The sequence below is a fragment of the Sipha flava genome, unplaced genomic scaffold (assembly GCF_003268045.1).
Source record: "Sipha flava isolate LNK unplaced genomic scaffold, YSA_version1 264_pilon_pilon, whole genome shotgun sequence".
In the NCBI taxonomy this organism is placed as follows: domain Eukaryota; kingdom Metazoa; phylum Arthropoda; class Insecta; order Hemiptera; family Aphididae; genus Sipha; species Sipha flava.
In genome coordinates this window covers 126,576-152,304 of record NW_020272926.1, presented here as the reverse complement: position 1 = coordinate 152,304, position 25,729 = coordinate 126,576, and the positions used below count along the sequence as shown (strand labels likewise).

General features: G+C 28.5%; 1 protein-coding gene and 2 long non-coding RNA genes across 3 annotated transcripts; 1 reads left to right on the top strand and 2 right to left on the bottom strand.

Moving 5' to 3' along the window:
• Positions 1 to 4,197: 4,197 nt before the first annotated feature.
• LOC112685080 lies at positions 4,198 to 6,315 on the top strand. Its single transcript, XM_025556849.1, has 3 exons — positions 4,198 to 4,201; positions 5,403 to 5,558; positions 6,196 to 6,315. Exons 1-3 carry the CDS (start codon positions 4,198 to 4,200, stop codon positions 6,243 to 6,245), a joined length of 210 nt encoding a protein of 69 aa, XP_025412634.1. The 3' UTR covers positions 6,246 to 6,315.
• Positions 6,316 to 9,028: 2,713 nt separating this feature from the next.
• Positions 9,029 to 10,073, bottom strand: LOC112685071. Its single transcript, XR_003148753.1, has 3 exons — positions 9,963 to 10,073; positions 9,730 to 9,877; positions 9,029 to 9,148 (listed from the first exon to the last, which is right to left on the bottom strand). It is a non-coding gene; the product is annotated as an uncharacterized LOC112685071 (long non-coding RNA).
• A 5,123-nt stretch (positions 10,074 to 15,196) lies between these two features.
• Positions 15,197 to 16,100, bottom strand: LOC112685078. The gene is made up of 3 exons (XR_003148757.1): positions 15,989 to 16,100; positions 15,764 to 15,909; positions 15,197 to 15,292 (listed from the first exon to the last, which is right to left on the bottom strand). It is a non-coding gene; the product is annotated as an uncharacterized LOC112685078 (long non-coding RNA).
• Between the last annotated feature and the right edge of the window lie 9,629 nt (positions 16,101 to 25,729).

Here is a 25,729-nt window from a genome sequence, read left to right as displayed (position 1 = left end):
TTTGGAATTTTTCAAAATACGGTGTCAGCCACGAGTGCATATCACACGCTCCGCGTACAATCCCGACACTATTACGCCACGGCTAAAGAGTCCTGACGTAACTCGATTTCCGTTATAGTTACTTTCGTTAAACCCACATACCACATACGTTCGTAACACCCATGTTCTACGGTATGAAACCCGTACCAGAACCGCGATAACGCACGCGCTTATGTACGATCGTCGTCGGTGAAATGAATTCGACTGGTGGATAGGTGGTCTCGAGCTTACCTCTTGAGTTACGAAAGTTCAAGCCACCACTAGATATCACACGATCCTTACACAACACAACGCGCAGTTGTTAGTAGATAAATGTATAACGTATTTGTACTTCGCATTCGATTACTTTTTCCTACCGTAATCGTCTGAATTTTGCAAATGTTATCGGCTGACGGCACGTGCAACTATGATGACTCAATGATTCAATGTACAAATCGATAAGTATAAAATATAGGTAAGGAAAGGTACCGTGATCGCGGACTGTTAACATATAATCACGCGCGTCGTGTACAATGAAAGCGTCAGTTGGTATGTGTATTACGCGTTGGTAAGACACTGTTATACCACCTATTTTATCATTACCTTTCACGAAACAGTTATTCGTAATTTAAATTGAATTGTGTCCGATTCACACCTAAGTAAATATATACACGTTTTCCGCTAACAAATCAACACTTTTACACCGTGCAACGTTGACTTTTTCCACCGTTCGGATGTACTGGCGGGCCAGTTATATTGGCGTAGCCCAATTCAACGAGTCAGCATTTGAATTCAATTTCTAATCGTACTGTGAGTCCGAATACATTTTTATACCAAATCTACTGTAAAATAAGATTACCGAATATTTACAGTCAACATCTCACCGCTACAGACGGATTATATAATTTACAGAATGCGAGCTATTTATTTTGTCAGTTTTCTAAGTTTAGTTTTTGACAGGATATGATTTATCGAACAGCTAAATATGAACCGATCGAACAAATATTCTTCTCCTGTGTTATCTTAAAAAAAATGTGTAGACGATGAAAAACAATAAAAGTATATAAATATTGAATAGGTTAGCTTTTTAATATGGCTCAATATTATATAAGGGAATTGTGATTTAGATTGAATAATGCTTGTTTTGTACAGCTTTAATTACTGTTATTGCGTAGTGACATGTGAAAAACTCATAATTGTATAATTTGATCTCAGTAAAATTGTTTAAAAAGAAAAATCAATATATCATGATGCAACAGTATGTTAGCATATACATAATATTTACACATAATATAATAAATAAATATTAATTTTTTCATCTAACTTTAAACGGTTGATTGATAACCATGGATCTCGATATCACAAATTATAGCAATAACGAATAAAAGATATAGTGTACCATTCAAATAGTTTCATAAATTAAAAACAATATAAATAACGGTTTAAAAGATTGGTTTATTTTGCAATGTCAACACATATTATTTACATGTATTGTTTGGGCTATGGCATTATTGAGTTTGCAATTGATGGACTACATAAATTACCATTTCTGAAACAAAACAAATTAATGTTTGGTTATAGTAGCATATAAAAGAAAAATTAGCATAATACTATCATATGTAAAATTTATATTACACTCGTCGTTGTATTACGCAAGTGCAAGAAAAAAATCAAATCACAATGAATGTATTATAATATTTATACACTACTGGCTCATATTTATGGTTAATTTTCATTTTGTGATAAAAATTGATAATGTAAAATAATGTGTACACAATTTAAAGTGTGATGTTAAATTAATTTTATTTCATTAGATTTTATTTCAGTCACTTTGATATTCTGATGCGATTTCCAATATAAATTTTAAGGCCATTACTTGATGCGGTGTGTTAGTTAAAATAATGTGTAATTACTTAAATAATCAAATAATTGTTTAACTTTTTCAGTACCAATTATTAGCAAAAATTGTTTACAATCACATATCACGGTTTAGAACACATATTTTTCATCGAAAAAAATTTTTAATTTAAATTTTAAAGCTCAACAATTAAACAGTAAAACATGTTGGTAAAAGTTTTATTAAAATCATTTAGTAAAGCTTTTGACTAACTTTATAACTAACTTTGACTGAAAAAATAATTTAAGATAATGGAAATAATAAAATAAAAATTTCAAATTTCTCTGAATAAATTATTTATTAATATAAATCAATAATATATAACCCACCACCAATTCTATGTAATCATATTCACATTAACAGATTCCAGTACTTACTATCAATTGGTTGGTGGCTGGAGTAGCCTTGGCAACGGTGTTGACGGCCTTGGCAGATTGGACTTGTCCGATGACAACGATGTTCATGGATACTTTTTCGGCGCCCATTTTTGATTTCGGTTGGTTTTGGTTGAGTGAAGAAGTGAAGACTGCAAGTAGAAACATAAAAACAAATTTTTACATATAAAATCGTACAAAAGTAAATAATAAATAAATTGTTTCGTGCACTCACCGATGAATAAAATCACGCAAATGTGTGTTATGCCGGAGTAGGAATCGCAGACGACTTTATATACTCTGGCCAATAAATGTGGGTCGATGTGGCGTGATCTTTTAGTAAATACTGCTCGCTTCGCTATTGGCTGGTTAATCATCGGAAGGTGATCAATGTTTATTTGTTATTAATAACACGATCAGTTATCGTTTCAAATAGGTTTTTCTTTTTTTTATCGACTTTAAAATTATTCGTTCATTATTCAACCCAAAAGTAGCTGCATTCTGGTCTCGGCAAGTTGCTTTATTAGGTATGCGGGTGGGTTGGACAATTATGATGATATAACATCGTCACTTTAAATCATATAAGTTTAACAGAAAAAATATTAATATATTTCATATAAAATGAGTATAATTTTTTTAAAATTAGTTATGTACATATAAATATTTCAATATAAATATACAAATAAATACATTTTAATGATTAATATTTAATTAATATAATATATATATATATATATATATTATATATTTATATTTAATTTTTATTTATTTAATTTTAATAATTAATTAACAATTTGATTACTATAAAAAATTAGTAAATAGTTAATACTTGCAAATGTATGCATAAATAAATAAACAAAGTTTATCTATAGAAATAAATTAATACTTAATTTGAAATAATATTATATTTGTAAAGTACGACCTGCTTTTAATGAAAATTCATCGTCAGGTATATAACATACTAATTTAATAAATCCATGGCTTTATTTTATCATCTTTATTTATACCTGAAGAAGAATTTTAATTATTAACTAAATAAGTAAATAGTAACTAGTCATACTTTACTAATATAATAATTCTCCAGACAAATAATTTATTTATGTATATCTATGTATAATATATTTATCTATTTATTTATACATTTATTTAATTGTATAAGAAAATAAATAAATAAATTTACATTATATACATATATATTTCAATTTTACTAGAATTTTTCATTATTTTTATCTCAGATAATAAAATAATATTCCATGACGTTGAAAATTAACAATCCTAATTTTTTAATAAATATATAAGAACGAATTTTCTCAAAAAAATGTACTCTACATTTTATTTAATATGAATTTATTGCGAAAAAATTTTAATGTTAATAAAAATAAAACTTAGTTTTTTAAGTTTCTTTTCCTTAACATTAATACTGGCAAAGTGTAATACACATTTTTAATACATATTTTGTAAATTGTTATTCATTTCATACTGTCGTTATACAAAACTTGATCTGTTTAAAAAATGCAACAGTCATGTACATAATATAATATTTTAATGGATACACCTAATGGATATAAGTCAATTTTAGTGTTCAAATACAAAATGAAAATGTACACAACACAAAGCGTATTATTATACTATTATTTCAATGAACCAAAAACGCATACAATTTTTCAAGATTTTTTTCAGATTTCCACGTTTCATGTTTAAAGTTGTATAAAATTATATACTCTGTTGGTTAAAAATATTATTTTCTTAAAAAAAAGTATTCCAAACTTTGAAAAACAACCAATGTGTATTACACGATGTAACGAAAAATATTGATTATTATTTAATTGAGTATTGCGCATTTCCCGGGATAGATAGTTAGTTGTGTTTTTTTCACCTAAGAGTTGGTCAGTACTAAAATCCTTCAAAATGAGTAAAAATTCCTTGAAACAAAAAACCGACAACAAATATTTCATCTAAAACTCGTACATACGCACAACAGACGCGGTCATTTATTAACGTTAAAAGGTTGCAGCCGTCACTATTTTTTGGTTAAGGTGGGAAAAGGTGTATCTATTATTTAACCATAATTCGTTCATGTTATCGGACAAAAGACCATAACGAATTTCATTTAAAACGAATTTTGTTTGAAAGTTGTTAACTGCGTAATGTGTCATTCATCGATTTGAAATTCAAATTACGATGCCCTCTTTTAAAACAAGCTACGGATATAAAAAACAAAAAAATGAAACACAAATAAAATACGGTGTGAAAATAAATGAATATATGAAAATATAGATCTACTGATTGAAAAATCAGTGATATTTTAAATCTAGTAGGTGATAAAGGTATAATATTATATAATGTACTCGTCCACACGAGGAAAATAATTTATTTTACAGTTATTTCACTAAATTTTTCCTATTTCCTATGGTTTTATCTGTGCAAAAATGTTCGTGTACTTCAAATTTCTCATTTTATATACTGGGCTTGTACTGTATTGAAAATTAATTATTGCTAATCCGCTAAAACGTTGGACACACGCACGCAATATAAAATAAATTGCAATAAAAAACTAACATAAAAAGATGAACCAAAATAAATGTTTGGATTCTAATGAAAAAAAATTTATTTCCCATGGTACAACGAATAATATTACTATATTATTAAATTCAAGCAATAATATAACGTTTAAAAAATAATACGGAAATGTTCATTTTTAATAAGAATTGTTATACTTATTGGTATTCAAAATTAAAATATTAACTATACCGCTCAATAGCAATAGTATATCGGTAAACTCGAGATAAAAAGTTAAAATAAACAAACGAATCATGGTCTTTGGAACGGATAGGAGGATCATAATTATGTAATGCACTAAAAAAATCGGCAAATTATTGTTCGCTAATGAACAAAACGCTGATGCGATGAGGTGTTATTATCACGATCACGCCATATCATCCCATCGTCTTACGGCCGTCTGGATTGTATAAAAAAGCGTACGGTTTCTCTAGTCCGGCATAACAAATTAATCGTGCAAATCTGTACTCTGGTGAGTGAGAATTGAGTGGTCGTTTTTTTAATTTTAACCATTCAGCGCTGCAGGTATTGACAGTATTATTTATTTCTTGCAGCCATCACATTATTCCAACAAAAAGAAAATCAGCGAAAAATCAAAAATGGGAGCAGAAAAAGTATCCATGAACATCGTTGTCATCGGACAAGTCCAATCTGCCAAGGCTGTCAAAAATGCCGCCAAAGCCACAACCCCAGCCTCCAGCCAATTGATGGTAAGCACATACATTTAAATCGATTTTTTTCAATATTCGATGTGTTAGATAAATATTATTATATAATTCACAGAAGTTTCTTTTTCGTTATTATTATTATTATTATACTTTTTTTTATTTTTTTCAAAATGTCAAAATAACTTTTCGGTTCAACAATCAAATTATTTGCGGGTTTTTCACTTTCATTTCGCTTCATTTTATTATCGTTTCTTTTGTTAACTAAATCACGTAGTTACATTTTACACCAATAAAAATTTTTCAGTCTACAAAACTGACTCTTTTTTCCAAATAATTCTTATTATATTCTTATTTTGTTTTTTAAATAAACATGCTACGAGCATAGAAATAACTAAATTACATATGGAAAAAATAAAATTTATAGTGATTATATTTGATTTATTACTTGTGACCCGTTATATTGACAATATGGGACTATAACTTTTACTATTTAACAATCCAGTAAAAATTATTGTATTTTTCGATCATTAATCTGATTTACAAATTAATTTTAAATGTAATTATTATTCCTTTTAAAACCAGTATAATAGTTTATGGCGTATATGATTAAGCGTAAAAAAAGTAAATGTTTTGACATAATAATGTTTATTGACTTTTATTTGTTATGTTTTTGTTTCAGAACTGTTAATTCATGAAGTTCGTTCATCGCAAAACTCAAAAATGCCATAGCCTCATACAATGCGAAACGTAATTAACACATTTTGTATTGACATTGCAAATAAATAAACCTTTTCCGATATTTAACGTGTTTTATTACTTTCTATCTATATATATTTAATTCAAACGAATAAAACTTTTGTGGAAAAAAGGCCGTCATAAATAAAGTTTAAAAATTTTATATTTATTATTAAGCATGTTTATATTCACAGAATCAACTAATAAATAATATAGTATAGAGTATCATATATACTGCCTACGTAGTTGATACACTCTTACACCAATAACGTTATGGTATTATTTGTCGATTGTATAACGGCAATATTACTTTAACGAGTTGTTTCGATGAAAATTTTTTTTTTTTTTGCTCAACAAGAGACAATTTATCAGACAATATTTAATTTAAATTATATTTTTAAATCATGTACGTTAAATAAAAAATAATAATTTTTAGATTAACATAATGACAAGAACTGTATATTTGTCGAACTTTACTTATTAACTTCAATTTGAACGTTAATATTGTACGAGCCATAAAATATATCCTACTTTATTAATCAAACAATACACCATTGATGTAATATTATGCAAATACGTCATTATGTCGACATCATAGTGAAATATTATAGGCAAAGATTTTCCCGTTGATATCAAGTTGAGTGTTTTGTTTCTAATAAGTACATGGGTTAATGCGGATTTTGAGCCATTTTCTAAAGTTCATCATTTCTATAATACGGAAACTAATATGATAATATAATGATAATATCTACCCGTCTTAGATTATTGCACGATCTACTACTGTTGTAATATGAAAAATAAATAACGTTTACTTTTAATAAGAATACAATTTTGACTAGAAACATTTTATCACACCATCATTACTTATATGTGTCACGAACCATGATAATATATAGTGCAATAAAACCGCGTGTGTATAATAATTATGTTTTTATTTTATATGCGTATAAATGGTTATTGGCTTTTATATTGCACAATTTATCGGTTTTGTTCTCTTTTTATTTTTGTATTCATTTTAATGTGATGATTCCGATGTTTTTGTCAGGTAATAAAATCATTTTATTTTCTAAACACGAACTTATTTACAACACGACGAAATAAATTGGAATTTATTACACTTTTGCACCGATGGCGTTGTTAAAATACAACAATGTCTTGATAAGTTACGAAAAACGACTGCCGACCGTCTTAAATATAGAAGTGCCGTTAACGGAAGCATATTATGATGCTCGATTTCCGCGCAAACGAATTCGGTACGAGTTCGTCGACCGAACAAAAAAAAAAAAAAAAAAACCACCTGAAATCGCGATAAAAGATGACGAACAATTTCGATTGTAATATTAGGTGCCCACGATTAAACAAGATGCGGCGGAATAGCGTTTATTAAAAAGTACATCTCAACACGATCCGTATCGTATTGTACAAACGCAAAGGATGAACGCAGAGACGTTATGTTCGCTTGGAAGCTTAAATTAAAACTCGTCGACAACAATTTATTACTATAAATCATTACACATTTAAATATATATATATATATATATATATATATATATAAATAAATGCATTAAGCCTTTGCAAAATGCGGACGATTCGAAAGCGTTGGATTATGATTACGACATTATTATTATTATTATTATTATTTTTATTATAACTGTTGAGATCAAGATCGTGCCGTGGCGGCCGCAGTGGCATTTTTAACAATATCATCTAGACCCGTATAAAATGTGTATACCTTATCTATACCACCCGCTGAGTACGTACTATACACAAGTGGATCACTAACTGCAGATAATCCGGTACAAATCCATTTTTATCAGTTTGTACGAATTACACATTAATACGTGGTTTACTATATTAATGAGATGCATCCAAATAGTATAGACATCAAACAATGGTACGTGGAAAATATTTTTTAACGCAAGAAGGAAAAACTTCGTTCTTAATTTTTTACCTCTAAAATTAGAAAAGTGAACTTGTTCCCTGTTCGTGTAATTTATGGACGTACAACTTTAGCGAGGTTAACCACAAACAGTACTCGAACATTTAACGTTGTTTTTTCGTCAGTGAAGACTAACTATCGCTACGTCTAAACTATTGAGTTTATCGACTGATGGTGGTCTTAAGTGCAAACTTTACACGTTTTCCATGATTGAATACTTTCATAATTTCAGAGTCTTGAATACTTCACTACCTACCAAATATACCCTTACCCGTAGTTGATGTATTTTAATAAATAAACGTTCGAAAACCTACAATCGATAAAATAAAAATCAGACAAACCCGAGCCTATTCAACCTGTCCTATAAACACGTTGCTGCTGTTCACTCGTCGACTTATTATCGTTTTGTTTAATCACGAATTACATTATTTTCACTTATTTCAATTTGTACGGTAATTTCCACGATAGTGAATAACACAATTATATTGAAGTAACAATTATGTTGACTTATTTCATTTAAATACTTACAGTAAAAATAGAAACGGACAAGTCAATATTTTGAAGAAAACAAAAACAATTTCAACCTACAATACGACACACACATATATTATAGTTATATAGTTAAAATTAAACCTTTTTTAATTTAGTTTTTCCTATAATCAGTATTATAACCGATAATGTAACTTTGATGACCATATGATAAATATATTAATGTGCATATAAGTATGTTTGTAATATTATTATTTTTAATCTATTCCGACTGTTCATTGTTAGTCGATGACTCTATAATGGTATAAACATAGAAAGGGCATTTTTATAGATAAAAAACAAAACAAAATAAATTACGGAGAAGACTGTTTTATTTTGCAATGTCAACATACGTTATAAATATAATATATGTTGTTTGGGCTATGGCATTTTTAGGTTTGTTATTGATGGATCACATAACTTAACACTTCTGCAACAAAACAAAATAATAATTGATAAACCATTACGTAAAAAAATAAAAAGGTAAAGATATTTATTTAAACACATATTCTCTATATTTCACAAGCTAAGAAAAATATTGATATTAATATATCTTATTGATGTTATTAAAAATATGATATACATTTCTTATATATTTAATAGTATTTTGTTATTATTTTTATAAAATATTTGTTCTTATGAATATGATTTATTTTCATGTTTAATAAAAAACGGCCGATGTTTTGTATAAGATATATTTTTTCTATTCATTGTAAATGGAAATATTTAAATAAACAATGAAATTTGTAGAATAAATATCAAAATTATTGAAATTTAATAATAATATATCTTATAATATTATAGGTTTCTCATTGATATTACGGAATAATACTACAAAAATGAAATAATCAACGTCAACATTTGTATAAATGATTAATGAGTTGACGACTCATATTGTAATAATATTTATAAAATATTTAGATTACATCGGTTCAGAGAAATCGATGAGAAATAATGTTAATATTACCACAAAATAAAACGGACTGAACGAATTTAATAACATGCACTCACCATCAATTGGCTGGTGGTTGGAGCTACCTTGACGACGGTTTTGATGGCCTTAGCATATTGGACTTGTCCGACGACAACGATGTTCATGGATACCTTTTCAGCGCCCATTTTTGATTTTTGGTTTGGTTTTTTTGGAGTGAAGTGAAGACTACGATAGATATGGAAAAAATAAAATATGAGTTATAATATAAATCACTATATACATAAGCATTGTATTACTATTTCGTACTCACCAATGAATAAAATCGCACAAAAATGTGTTATGCCGGAATAGTGATCACGAGCGCCTTTATATACCCACTCTACACGCGCACCAATTAATGGTCTGATGTGGCGCGATACGGATTTCTTCTCGGCTATTGGCAGGTCGATAATCTTCGGACGGCGATAAATGAGTATTTCGTGCAACGTGAACATTTTAAACTAATTCTCGATGGAAACGACGCAGAAATTATTCATTCATACATCACTTATCACGATCAAATAACAATAGTTGCCGATATTTACAATAGGTTTTTTGGCAAGATTTATTATTCCAGTCACGTATTTATCAATGTATGTATTATATTCAAAAATAACGGTATAACAAACAAAAACAAATCTACTTTTCTTCAGCATTAAATATGATTCACTTTAAATTTCTAGGAAACCGTTGGATATTTTCTTCCAGAAGTCGTACAAATATTTTAAGATTCCATTAAATCCAATGTTTCTCGAATACAATGTATATTATTTACTTTCTATGTAGGTACTTTCAATATTATAGAAAGTACATTTCCAAAGTTTATTCTTGCTGAGTCATCATTATTACATCATGACATTTTTGTAAAATGTATTTTGTATATGAATTTAACGAAGAACAATTTACAATCATAATTAGGTGTAGTATTCTTTGGTAGAAATTTATTTTTCTAAGTTCAAAGTTTCGACCATAATTGTGTACACGATTCTTAATAAGTATACTCATGAAGTTTTATTTTATATATGTTATGATTCTTATTTCACGAAATGTTATGTTAATAAATTATTGCTGTATTTCTACTTATTTACTAGTTTAATATTTGATTATAATATTTTCTTATTACTATGTTCAAAAGAAAATGTTCAGATCTAACTCAGAAATACAAACCGAACAAAGCAAAAAACAAACACTTAATAACTTAGTTTTTTTGTGAATTTGGATGAACGATAAATTTTTCAACAAATTATTTTTAATTGCGTTTAATATTTGATTTCTAAAAATCGATTTTCTTTAATTTTTCAAAATATAATATAATGTCAAGAGTCTTAGATTGATTGACTTCAGATTTATTTTTTATTACTCCAGTAAATATCACTTATAATACAAAATAATAGTTTTACGTGTACAACAATGTTTACTACCCGTAAAAATATTTTATTTTCAAAAATAATTTATAGAAATAAATTACCAAGTGTTATAAATATTCAACTAAAATGTTAACTCTGAATATTAATTTATACTCGTAATATTGATTATCTTATTGATGGGTTACAGTGGTTATACACACTGTGTGTACACACATCGTGTTAATTAATCAAACTGTTTTTTTTTTTTTTTTAATAGTATTAAACATTCAGTGATGTGATGTCCGTTAATTAATCTCATTTGAATTCGGATCAATTAGAAAATTATAAAATGATTTATAATCCTAATATCGCACGTACCCGCGTACACCCTTAAGTTCAATCTACTGCATAACCCGATTTGTTAATTTAATCACGCAATCACGCTACGATGACACTCGACTTTTATAATCTAGCTATCGCAAAACGTATTAAAATGAATACGAACTAGTAGTAAACATTTTATTCATGCAAATGTCTGTTGTCTGTTATAAGTATGGTAGATAATTTTATTTTGTTCGACATTCTGTAAAACGGATATCTTTTTATTTCAACACTTTTTTGGATACGATTTATTATATTCGATTAAAAAAAAAAACAATTCGGAATTTCAAACTAAATAATTTTGTATACCTTTAATGGCTATTATACATACATGATGTACAATAAAGTAAATTAATTTAAATTTTCAATTAAATTAAATCCATTGATTCCATTATTTCATTGTAATATGGATAGTAATAATTTTAATAATAGTATAAAACTAGGTCTGTAAATTGCATTAGATTATTGTCATCATTATTGTGTTGTAGTTTAATTAATTGAAATATAGTTATTCATATTAGAACTTGTTTCGAATTACTGAGCTCATCAACGTGTTACTTAATTGTGCCGTTAACAACGTTATACGTAATTCATATAAAATACTAACACTACAAAATAAACCAGTTTTTCCCGTTGTTTAAATCGCATAGATTTTCATTTATTATACAACATATAGTACCGTTAAGACTCAAATCTGGTGATTGATGAAAAATCAAAGTCCTAATGCATTTTTTAAAACAATAATCAAATACTAATATTCACTTCCGAGAGCAAAATGTATCGATATTAAGTATATGGTTTAAACGTCATTTCTGAGAAAAATTTTTTAAACATCGATTATATACATCAATTTGTGAAACCTGCAGAAATAATGATGTTGTTTTTCAAACAATAAATAAAATCTATTGATAAGATGAAAATATGTCATAAATAAATTTTAGAAGTTTTCAGTGTATTTCAGAAATATTAAATAATCTCAAATAATTATACAATTCTATGGCGTTTTGACATCAAAAGGATGAAAATTATGAACAATAGTAGAACATTCATAAAATCATCAATACACCTATCAATTATAATCAAGTTTGTGTTGATGAAAAATTAATTAAATTCAGTCAATTTTGTTTTTATTAATCTATCGTGAAAACAGTGTAAAAATATCAAAAATATTCAACTTAAATATATAAAATATATGTCGATATTAATACATTAATTGGCCCGATTTTTACGCGAAAAACAATGTCTAAGTATATACCTAAAATAAATAAATCAATAAACAGTCTTACACATAAACCAATATATTATCTGTCAAGGTTACCGAATATTACATATTGCATCACACGCCATATCGTCGTATCGGAATATGATCATCACGCCATATTTTAAGTTTTTTTTTTTCCAACGCCTTTGATAGTAAAATATGTTGCGCCAATGATTTCTATATTGAACACTCATTTCGTTCCGGTTATCTCAGTACGGCACAGTTGTACAACCCGTTGCTTAATACTACCTATTTATCAAAAAACGTTTGAAACGATTGAAATTTTAATAATTTTATTTACTGCTTCTTTTCATGATATCCCCAATTATTAATAATTTAATTGTATAGTAATATTTCCCAAGAAATATTTACATGCTTATTATTTAATTTAACGACAAAAGTAAAAAAAAAAAAAAAAAATACTAAGTTTTTTCAAACAATATCAGTCTTCATCTATATTTATTTTGTGTAAAATCTAATAATATAAATAATACTTTAATGTATTGAAAGTCTTAATGTAAAAAAAATTTTTACTATTATATTTCAATTAAGCCTTTGTATTAAAAATAATTCAAATATCCTGATAAATATAGTAATTTTTTTAATATATATTCCATATTTGAACATTCGTTTCAATTAAAATGAACCATAGATTAAATATACATAATATATATACGAGTATATAATCTATGAATGCACTGAACTTGTTTGAAAATATTTTTTCAAATAAAATTAAATAGATAGTATCCATTCAGTTATTCAAAAAGATCCTATTTATTCCAGTGTACAACTTTTTTTTCTATTGAATAATAGAGTTTATGGAATTTATCTTAAAATTATATTGTACATCTTAAACAATAGTATATTAATTGTACGTTTTTACATGAACTGTTCTTTCATTAAAATTATTTAAAACCTATGTGATATTTTTAAATTTACAATAAACTCGAGAATAATAAAAAAACTAATTTATTAAGGTATGCCTTTACTTTTTCTAAAGCTTTAAAATGAACATAAACATAAATATTAATATAGCAGTATGGATAAGAAAGCGATCAGTTAAATATTCTTCAACGTGGTTTTTAGACAAAATATAAGGATGTAACTATTATTTTATTTTTATGATATTCCCGCGATCTGCGTATTAATGGCACATTAAGTTGTTCAGTATTTCTGCAAGAGATAATGCTACAGGCGTGAGTGGTTTTAAAGTCACCCATTAAAATGAAACATTATTTTTTTAAAGAAGAAAAATATTTATACATCATGTTTATGTATGTAATAAGTTACGAAACCAATTCCTTTTTAACTGACCGTGGGGGTTGCCAAGTATATGAAGTGCGTGTATAGTTTTTTTTTTTTTTTTTATCGGTAGGTTATTTTGGTTATGGTTGATTTGAAAACGGTCGTGGAATCGTTTATTTCAGATTGCAGTTTCTCTCCTGCTTCTGTTTTTATTGAAAATTCAAATCATGAGCTAAAAATCAAATGGTTGATACTATTTTTTTAACTGTTGGTTTTTAAATATTGGTTTTCAATATTATTTTAAAAGTTATACAATATAAAAAACGATCGTTAGTGAAAACCTTATTATTATTACGTTTTTTATTATTATTATTTTATTATTTCAATGATTACTGTCAAAAACAGAAATTCAATGGACCGAAAAAAACTTTCATTTCTGACAGTTTTTCCGTTTATTCAGATAATATAAAATATTTTTAATTTTCTGCACCGGCAATTTCTGACGCCTAGGACCGAATATCTTCTTTATTTTTTTTTAGACATTTTTCTTCGTATTAACAATTTTTTTACTTCTCTTTTAATAGTAATAATAATAAAAAATAATATAGTTACTAATATATTTACATAATTAATAATGACAATTTTAATTATAGTTTTAATTGTATTTTTAATATTACACAATTTTGGTGATAATATACTAGTAATGTAATAGTAATAACCTAATATTACTATTACTATATGTGTTAAAAAATTGAGTGATCTATTCAAGATATAAATTTCATATCTTATGATCTTGTTTATTATTCAATTTATTTTAAAACATATTTAACTGATTCAATATTTTCAATAACTACAATATTAATAAAAGTATTAACTCAAATAGCAAATTTGGTCAAACCCGAATAATATAGTTCAAAATAATTAAGGTTCGCCAGTCTCATAATACTTCGATAACGGTTGTTTTAGTTGAAAAAACATTTCTAAGAATAATAATTATTTTCGTTCAAAACCATTTCTCTTATAATATATTTAAAAAAAAATGTAACACTATGGATTATTTTTTTTCAGCCTACCCAATATTAATTATATAGATATAAATTATAAAATTAAGTCAGATCTCAAACATATTAATTTTATGACTGATCTCGGCTCACCTGACTGCCATAATAAATTAGTGTTTTTTATTATATAACGATTCGTAATCGGCGTAAAAGCAAAGATAAGAATGAAGTAATAAATAAAATAATACTATAACCAGACGTGTTTGTTTATTATTTTTATCAATACATATTAATTACAAATAGTAAAATATACATTGTTTGGACTATGGAATATTTAAATTTTCAATGGATTACATGGTCAATAGTTCTGAAACAAAATAAAAACTACATGTAATATAAATTATATACATTAAAAATAATTATTAGATAAATATTTAAATTTTATGAACTTAAAATGTTCATTAATAAGATATTATCATTATTATTATTAATATTAATGGAATACAGATTTATTAATTTCATAAATTGCATAAAATTATCTGAAAAACTATATCAAGTTTCTTTTAAACAATTGCAACGTATACTATAAATATTATTGTACGTCATACAATCTGTTGATTTTATAAAATAATTACAATTATGCCTATAAAATTAGTAACTTTTCCGTTTTAAAATCACTAATTACTTTTATAATGCACCGATCATTAACATAACCAAAATTAAAAGCCCGCAAAAATTTGCATGCAAAAATGTAAGTTTTTATTTTAAAAAGTTATCGAAAAAACAATGATACTTGAATAAATTTTTTTTTTTTTTTATTAAAATAATATTTACTCACCATTAATTGGCTGGTGGCTGCGATGACTTTGACGGTGGTGTTGATGGCCTTAGTAGATTGTACTTGTCCAACGACAACGATATTCATGGATACCTTTTCAGCGCCCATTTTCGATTTTGGATTGTTTTTGTTGAGTGAAATGAAACCTGAAAACAAAAAAAATAAACGTAATTCTCGCGTTTACACGAGTGCTCTTTTTAGTATAATGTAATCAGCGATACTCACACGTAAAGTAAAATATTCGCACGAAAATGTGTTATGCCAAAACCAAGAGCCGTTTTCCTTTTATGCTCATAATTTTTCACACGTACGGTTTTGTTCAACGACACACCATGTGGTTTGATCGTATCAGTTGGAATTATGATTGGATAATTTTGACGTGTTCAGCTCATGGCAAGTTCACTTATCATGAAAGAAATAAAATACAATATATAATCTTCGTTAAAATAACGTGATGTTAACCATATATATATATAACGGGTGGAAAATATCCAATTTTACATCGTGTTGCATGTTTACCCGGTAGTTAATGTTAATCTTATTATACGCAGCGAGTGTGGTTTTCAAGTTGAACGGAAAAATTTCGAACATCCTTTTTGTTATTTAAAATACGTCTACCGGTACAGCATATGATTTCAGAAAACCGAAACGTAGATATATTGGTTAGTTTTCGAAAACATTGTACAGAATATTGTGAACAACGTCGACGTCATGGTGTTGTAATATTATGATAAATAGTCCACTTTATTTTAGACACTGTGTACGAAACTATAGTTCAATAAGTAAATATCAATTATTTATTCCTTCTATTGTTCTCGAAAATTATGGACCTACATTATAGTGGTTTGCATAGTAGGTTTTTTTGATGTTTACAGCTGAATCTCAAATTATTATTAAGTTACGTAGATAAATAATTTAGAGAATATTGGTAAATTTACTGATAAAAAAATGTCAACAATACAATAAAACAACTCAAACCCTACTCTATAATCAGTATTTTAAAAAATAATATAAATATAAAACGTATGATTACATTCTGCAATAACATTAATAAATTCCATTCTGTTAGGATAAAATTGTAATTATTTTTAAATATTTATATGCTAAAACTATATTCAACGTGACGAATGATATATGGGCCATATTTTCCGTGTCTGTAACTAATATTATGGTATGTAATAGATATTTTCCCCGCAATTAAATATGGTGTAAAAATATAACTATAATAAATAATACTATAATATAATACTATAATAAATATTATATATATAATATAAAATAACGTTCGTAAATTGTATCTAAAAATTACACCGAACGATTGAATGATCCGACGGTAAGAATTTAAAATTAAATATAGCCTTGTGTATAATATACATTTATTAGCTCTTTGTATGATTGCGTTGGATAAAAGTTACATAAAATTTTTGAATACTAATTTTCTGTCGAACTTTAATAACAAAACTTATTAATTGACTTTGAAATTATTTTCATTCGCATTTTATTTATGTTTCAAACGGTATATCGCCTTATTAAACACTTTAAAGTTTTCAGCAGTTGTGTTTATTTTGATTTATATTGATGGGATAACTCGGGTTTCTACGTATAAAGTGTTCAACAGAATTTTAAGTTATCTAACGTGATTTATACTGAATACATTTAATAGGTTTACAATTTAAAGAATCTCGCTGTGCGCTTCGAAATATTGCAAAATAAAAGAAAACTTGACGGAAGTATTAACATTGTATTGTATAATAATAATGCACAACTTCTTGTAAACCAACTGAAAAGAAAAATCACATACAAACAAGAAATGGTTTTAAGTTCGCATTGTTGAGACTATAACATCGTGTATAAAAACCAAATATATTGTGCTCATAAATGTTGCAAATGATAACCATAAGCATTAAATGACGCGTGACAATAAAAGGGTTTATTCATCGGGAAAAGAAGTTTCGTTGTATCCGGCCAATAAAATCGACTACAAGCTCAAGCTTTCGTCGGGAAACAATACGCCATGATGATCGACGTATGCGGGAACGGTATTGGATTTATAGAAAACGGGGCAGTGGATTTCGAAAATCGCCTGGGAAAAAAATCGAGACGGCCAACAACTGGAAAATTGGCATGTGACGATATAGAATTATATAATCTAGTCTCTTCACCAATACCGGCTACTGTTGCTGAGATACACGGAGACATACGCGTTGTTGTATCGGCGCGTACATAATACATATATTCATCCATATACAGACACTGCGTGATAATGGAATGCACCCGACCGTCATATATACACTTCAACGCTCGAAATTCTGTTTCCAGCCAGAAGTAGTAGTAGTAGTAGTAGTAGTAGTAGTAGTAGTAATAGTAGTAAGAGTTTATTAGTTATTATTTGTGTGTGTATACGTAATTGTAGGAGGGTGTAAAGGGGTGTAGACTATAAAGGGTTGCATGTGAGGGATACACGTGGGTGATTACGAACCGAAAGAGACTTATAGTAGAGCTATAGTAGAGAAAAAGAGAGAGAGAGAGAGAGAGAGAATATTATATAATGTATACGCTCGTTGTTATAATCCTCTAGTGCATTATAATACGTAATATGCTTTGTATATCATGTATACATATATATGTGTGTGTTAAATGGACGTAATATTTTACCCGACAAAATAGCGCAATGGAGCGCCATCCGGTCATACTACCGCATCATATGGCACCGACGCGACGCCGGAAAATCACAAACAATTTTAGCAATTATTACCTCATGTGTGATTTCTAAGCATCACTTACAATACATAAAATGGATAAAACTGTGAATTTCAGTAGATGAAATTATTATTATAAACAATGAAATTCAATTATAAAAAACAACCTAGGGTTTCTCATCTTGCATTAGTTGATCACTCGTTTAGACCGTAAGATTTGTACAGAATGAAACAGTGTAAGCTTTAATTATTGTATGCTTATAATTTTAGAGTATTCAACAATAAATCGAAACAGTTTTTTTTCTTATGTACCATAACTTAAGGTATGAAAAAAAAAACATGTAGCTTGAATTATTTTGATATAGTGTTTCTTTTAATTTTTATATTGAGTTTTAATATTTTTTTAAAAAGGTAAATGAAAAAATTTTTGGTACAACATTTGCCGGTAGTTGTATGCATTATAAATAGTCAAATATATTTTTTGGGAAACCACACCAAAACAAAAATCATGGGTTAAAGGGAATTCAAAAATAATTTTTGAATTGAACACCAATTCCAACAAGCTAGTCTTAAATTTAGACGACATGGAAAACGTAAAATTATTCAAATCTGTTACGTGCCCGGTGAACAATAATACCGATCACAAAACCGTTTTTACGAGAATTGAGTTCATATAACAGTTATTATCGATTCAATCTATACTAGTTCTAGTGCCATTTGATTGCAAATTACGTGCAGTCAATATGATTTATACGTTTCGGACGCAAATTTAGAGTGTATTTTCAAATTTCGTGACGGTACCACGCCGAGGACATTTCACGATCGCCTATTGATTCATAGCGAACCGAAAAAGCGACCGTTTCCGCATTTTGCTAAATATTTTTTTTCGCCACGTTCCATTATTTTGAAAACGTCACACGGTCGAGTGGTGGGGGGGACTTACGACAATATTCCATGCCCGTAAGTGCGGTACGCGCGACGTAACACATGTAAATCGGGCCTTTCGGAGAAGATAACGCACCACGTGCGGGTGGTGGACAGGACGAAAAGAAGTGGCGAGAAAGAAAAAAAACCGTCCCTGATGGACGTGACGATTAGCGAAATAGCGTGGGCGCATTCTCGGCGCGTAGGTAATCTTTGCGGGGGAAACCCGTTGACGCGCACTATGGGGACAGAAGCAAGGTGGGGGATGGGACCTGGAAGGAGGACTGACGGTCGTCAATGACACGGGTTGTGAGTAGGGGTGAGAAGCTGAGGTGAGCGAAGACGTCCGCGAGAACGGGGGCGAGAAAAACATCGAAACGACCCGCGCAACGTATGATTAATGTTCCGACGGAAACCTTAACGCGATATTGTCATGACTTCGCCCGCGCCCGTCGCCGTGACACGGTATCTTCAAGATTTGCGATCGTCCACGGTCCTTTCGACCGTCGCTCGGACTTGGACATCCGATATCAGTTTACATTTTTTCCCCGTTCCCCTTCCGACAGGCTGACCGCAATACCAGCCCAAACCACGAGACCGAAAGAATAGCGATAACAAGTTGCGAAGATTCATTTAGCCAACGTCCTTGTTTCCAAACACATCCGAACGACAAAACTCAATGCACGATTTTTGTAATAATTTAATAACTATTTTACGCGCTCTCGTGTGTAGAATCCCAAACTGATTAAATATCTTAATTGATTATTTTAATATCGATTTGCTTATTTGAGTGAAATAGATTTTAATATACCTATACATGTTGATGTATCTTTTGATGAACTGTTCCTATGTGTTATTTATTATATGGCTTTTGAATCAAACGTACGTTAGGTAAAACTGATAATAAGTATATTTTAAACTCTCCAGTTATTTGTATCATTGATGAACGACAAATCCACATCGATTCTGGTTTCAAATAACATCAATATATAAAAAAATTAAAAATACATATAATGTTATGAATATTACGATATTTTGAAATTTTATGTGAAAACGAAATAATAATCTGCAGTATTTCTAGACATTATAAATTATTTTTACTATTTATCTGAAAACATATTGGTTTTATTTTATATGTTTATACAATAAATTATAGAGTAATTTTTAATATAATTTTTATTCGGTTTTAAATTAAATTAATTTATATTTAATTTTTTTTTTTTTTTTGATAAAATATTGATACTTGTGTGTTATTATGGTAGATTAAATTTTTTAATTATTATTTTAAACACATATTATTCATCTAAAACACATACAATTATTTATTTTAACAAAATTAATAAAAACAAATATTTTTTCATCGATTTTTTTTTCAATTTTTCATTAATACGAAAAAAATCGAAAATAATTATTCAAAAGTTTATTAATTGGATTTTTGACCTCGTGAAATACCATTGGGACTTTTGATAAAGATTTACCATCCAAAAGCTTAATGACGGAAAACCTAAAAATCACTGTAAAACAGGTGGTTCCACACCTCACTTGAAGCTTAAAAGAATTTTTTAAAGCTGAGTACAATTTTTACTTACCAGTTACACCGTAATTCAACATTAATTTTAATTTGTTTTAGAAAAATACCACGACGGCGTAGTATATAGGCAATAGTACTACACAAATGTGTTGCGGGCGATGTTCAGTTCATTTTAAACAGATACAAGTAAACATATATTTTACCAGTGACCTAAATTTCCAGAGCTTATGATCTTCATGATCATAGACAAAGTGTTACAGAAGACTACTTAAAATAAGTTGGACAGAACACATAACAAATGATGAAGTTTATCGAAGAGTCGGAGAAACAAGAAGCTTTCTGAAGATCTTAAAAACAAGAAGAGCTAAGTTAATTGGACACATACTGCGGCAAAACAGTCTACTTAGCAGGATAATAGAAGGTGCCATTGAAGGGAACAACAGCAGAGGGCGACCACCACTGGATTACATTAGTCAAATATTAAGAGATATGGACTGCAGATCATATTGCGAATTGAAAAGGAAAGCGGAGAAGCGTCAAGAGTGGAGAATTGCTGCCAACCAGCCCTTGGGCTGTTAACAGAAAAAAAAAAATGATCTTCAGTTTTAAGTATCGCACGTGCTCTTTTTACTTTCACATGACAAATGCTCTCATTTTTCATGTGAAAGTAAATTGATTACAAGTGCAATCAATGTAATACTCTTGGAGTCTAAAAGTTATGATTTTTTTTTTCGAGTGATATACAGTATCGAAAAATAAACGATTTGAATATTTACTATGCAATTTACGATTTTTCTATTATTCCATCTAAAATTCATCAGCTACAAAAATATTATGAATACAATTTCATTAGTTTTATTATTTTAATTAATAAGACATGATCGTAACATATTGATTCGCTGTTGATTTCTATCGATATTATATTATTATATGTTACGCAGAAAATGTATACGTCACGTCCACTTAGTAAAACCAATGTTATCATAAACTATATGTCCGTATTTTGAAATGCATCTACATAATAAGATTTAACGAAAATGCGCAACGTGGAACAAACAAAATATTATCTGATGAACTTGGTGCAATTAATCAAATTCTTAATTAATGAAATCTTTACTTGTTTTCGTGCGATAATTGATTGAAACAGCAACTATTAAATAATAAATTAATATTCAACGTTTTTATAATAAAATAATGGCACAACTTATGTAACATTCTCCATTATATACTACAATTCTTTTTCGTTTATAACGATTTTAAAATCCTAAAAATGCGGTTATTTACAATCCGTTCATAATAACATATGCAAACCGGTCCAAGTTTTTTAATTTATATTATACAATAACGTTTCCTGATTATCAAATATAATAATTAAAGATTTTCAAACATTATTTTTATAAATACAGATTCATTTTATATTGGTATAATTGTAAGTTGTATAATATATTATAATATATATATAACCTGACCTAACCTATATATATTATAATATATTGAATCTAAAAATGATTGGTTATGAAAATATCGATAAATTTAAGTTAAGATTTAAAATATATAAACATCTTTGAAAAATATGATACCGTATCACAATCGTTACCATAGTTAATAATCGTCATTGAAAAACATCAGATATAAATCATATGATATTAGTCCACACTAAGTTAAGGAAAAATTTGTATACATCTCGAACTGCATGTTCTCATTACGTTTCTTTATTAAATCACGGTATTAGAGAAATATTTCAATTTGGGCGTCTAGTTCACGTAATATCAATTTTACTAAACTTGTGCACCAATCTATCCTTAATGTTTTTACCTTTACGAGATCTATGTGTGTTGTCTTATCATCTGCTCAAATAGTTTTTTAAAAAATATTTTATCCATAGTTACCCAGTTCATGGGACTTAAATTCCTGACGCTTATTATAACATAGATTAAACGAATTATATGTATAGCGAAATATAGAAAAACTTCAGTGCCCCATACAGAGTTCTTTTTCAGAGGCCTTGAAAATTTGTAATAACCTTATCTGTTCGTGGATATCTTCGAGTTTGACCAGTGGCTTTGATAAATAATTTTCATAAAATATCCACTACATGGCCGAATCCACTTTCCGAAGTACTTCAACTCCATCCACATTACCATCACTATCGTGATAGGTTCTAATATGTTTGATTCGTTATTTAAAATATGCTATAGAATGCAACGCGATGAATACCAAAAACGTAACACAACTAATAAAACGGCCTTATTGAGGTAAATATCGATATTGATATTGTCCCCAGGGCAACTGATATAATACAATATTTTACAATCCGTCCACGTGCACCCGTAACAATATATGTGCATTGCGCTTTCCGAGTTCATATGATTGAATATGTTTTATAATAATTGAAGTTAAGAATTATCCATGTAAAGCACATTATACTGTGTCCATGTGTTTATTGTAAAAAAGTGTTCTAAATGTATTAAGTTCCAAACACATGGCCAGACGAAGCTCTCTAATTGTTTTCGCTGTGTTTAGTACTACCAATACCGAAACATATAAAAAATCGATTGAAAAAATTAAAATTCTATTCAAAACTCATTTAATTACATATTCAAAGAAACTTTTAGATTTTTACGTAGAATTATCATAAAACATCAAACAAAATAATACATCATTAGAGCCAACTCAAAAAATATCATCGAGCTTATGTAATAGACCTTAAGGGTCCCTTCACATACCGGTATTATCGGTAATGAATAAACCGATCTATTAGCAAACCAAGTTATAGCATCTCCCGAATCAACTGAAGTAAATAAACTATCATACAAACATATCAAGAATAATCGACCACATCTCAATCCAGCAATTAAAGTCCAGATGGAACAACATAACTAATAACAAATTAAAAATATATAAAAAAAAAAAATCAGTCCAAAAATGACGATTTCCCACCAACACTATTACTATAAGAATCAGAATAAGTTATACATACCTCACCATTTTGTTTGAAATTTTATTATTTTTCAAGTAAAACGCCATGTTATAATTTATAAGTCTTAAAAACTATTTTATACGCTAAATTTAAGCATTAAAAATAAATGTAAGACTTTTTGCAATATTTGTACAAGTTTATTTTAGAATTTTTTATTAAAAAAAAAAAAAAAAGATAATAAATTTCAAGTGGAAATTATTTTGGATTCTTCTTCTATGAGTTCCTATCCGTTCCAAATGTTAGATACCATATTGGCAATGTCATTCCTGATAAGTGTTGCCCGAAATAAATCTATTGATGTTATATTGTACCAGTCGCGGAAATTCTTCATCCAAGATATTCGTCTTCTTCCGACACTTCTTTGTCCTTCTATCTTTCCTTGTAATATATACTGGAGTATACTGTATCATTGATTATTTCTCATTATATTTTGGGTTACATAAGGTATATTATAATATTAAGAGCGTTTCATATTCATTTTTTAGACTTAAGAAATTAATGTAGGGGGAAATATTTCTAATTACTAATGTTGCCAGCAGAATCAAAAGTTGTTGCCGATTGAACGCAAAATGTATTACTTTTGTAAAAATACTCCGTAAACAGCTATTCATCAATGTAGACGCATATTGTATTATGCATAGCTGATATAGACAGGATTTATGTACAATTAAACAATATTTTTATTGAATCAAAGAAACAATACATTAATCAATTAAAATGCCTGGCAATAAGTATTTCATGATGAAATCCTACCACCCCTCAGAAAAAAATAAAAAAAATAAAAAAAATATTGCTCCTTTGTACTCATGCTTATGAATATTACATATGACTATCGTAGATCCAAGTAGATACTACTAAAAATAAGGATTGAAATGTTGCACATAACAAACGATATGTTACGTCGACGTCAATAATTTCCGATGATTAATAATTAATTAAAATCATAACTGCAATAACAGGGAACCGATAGTAATTCCGCGTTAGCCATCACCATCATCATACCGACTCTTCCGAAAACGCGAATAATATTATAAATATTTCAATAAATACGTTTGGTTTGACATATTATAAGAATCGAACATTACAAAGTGTATTTATAACAAGCATTCGTAAAAATCATACTTTCTTAGCTTCTCCGATACATCATTCGCAATACGTGGTGCGACGTATTTTGTACGTCGACCGATTATTCGATCAATTCAAAGCGTTTTCGGTTTTCGTAATCAATCATGAAAATATTAGATCGTACACGATACAGAATAAATAATGCACACAATAATGCGTACCATAATCTAATATAACCACCCACAATATGATAGTACGATACTCGCGTCACATTGCAACATAATATATTATTATGCCCTCGAGTTGTTCTGACAGTGCAAAGTTTTTAACAGCATCTTTTTGATTTATAATAAAACATGATATATACGTAAACTTGTATCGGCCACGGGAGCCGGGGTGCTCGGTCGCCAGATCCTTGACCAACGCGAATGCATTATGTTATAGCACTCCGAACGTTACTGCCGGATGTCGGCCGAGTCGAGCTTCACGCCTTCCGGACGAGCCGGAATCGTTTCGCCACCGCACCATTTTCGTAGGAAATCCAAACGATCAGTACGTATAATAATATTGTACAACTACATTAATACGTTCAGCATATACGCACGTGCCTAGAGAGGAGCAACGCGTGCAATTACGGTTTTGCCATTTGGAATTATATAACGTAATTGCACTCGTACAAGTGTATAACTTCATTCAACTATATTGAAATCGCTTTGTATCATCGCAACAGTGCAAATGCGAATTTAACTGTTAGTAAAATAACGGTA

Bases quoted from the DNA above. Each gene is read 5' to 3' on its own strand.
- LOC112685080 (XM_025556849.1), top strand. The intron at 5,559-6,195 runs GTAAGCACATAC...TTTTTGTTTCAG, and splicing joins CAGCCTCCAGCCAATTGATG to AACTGTTAATTCATGAAGTT.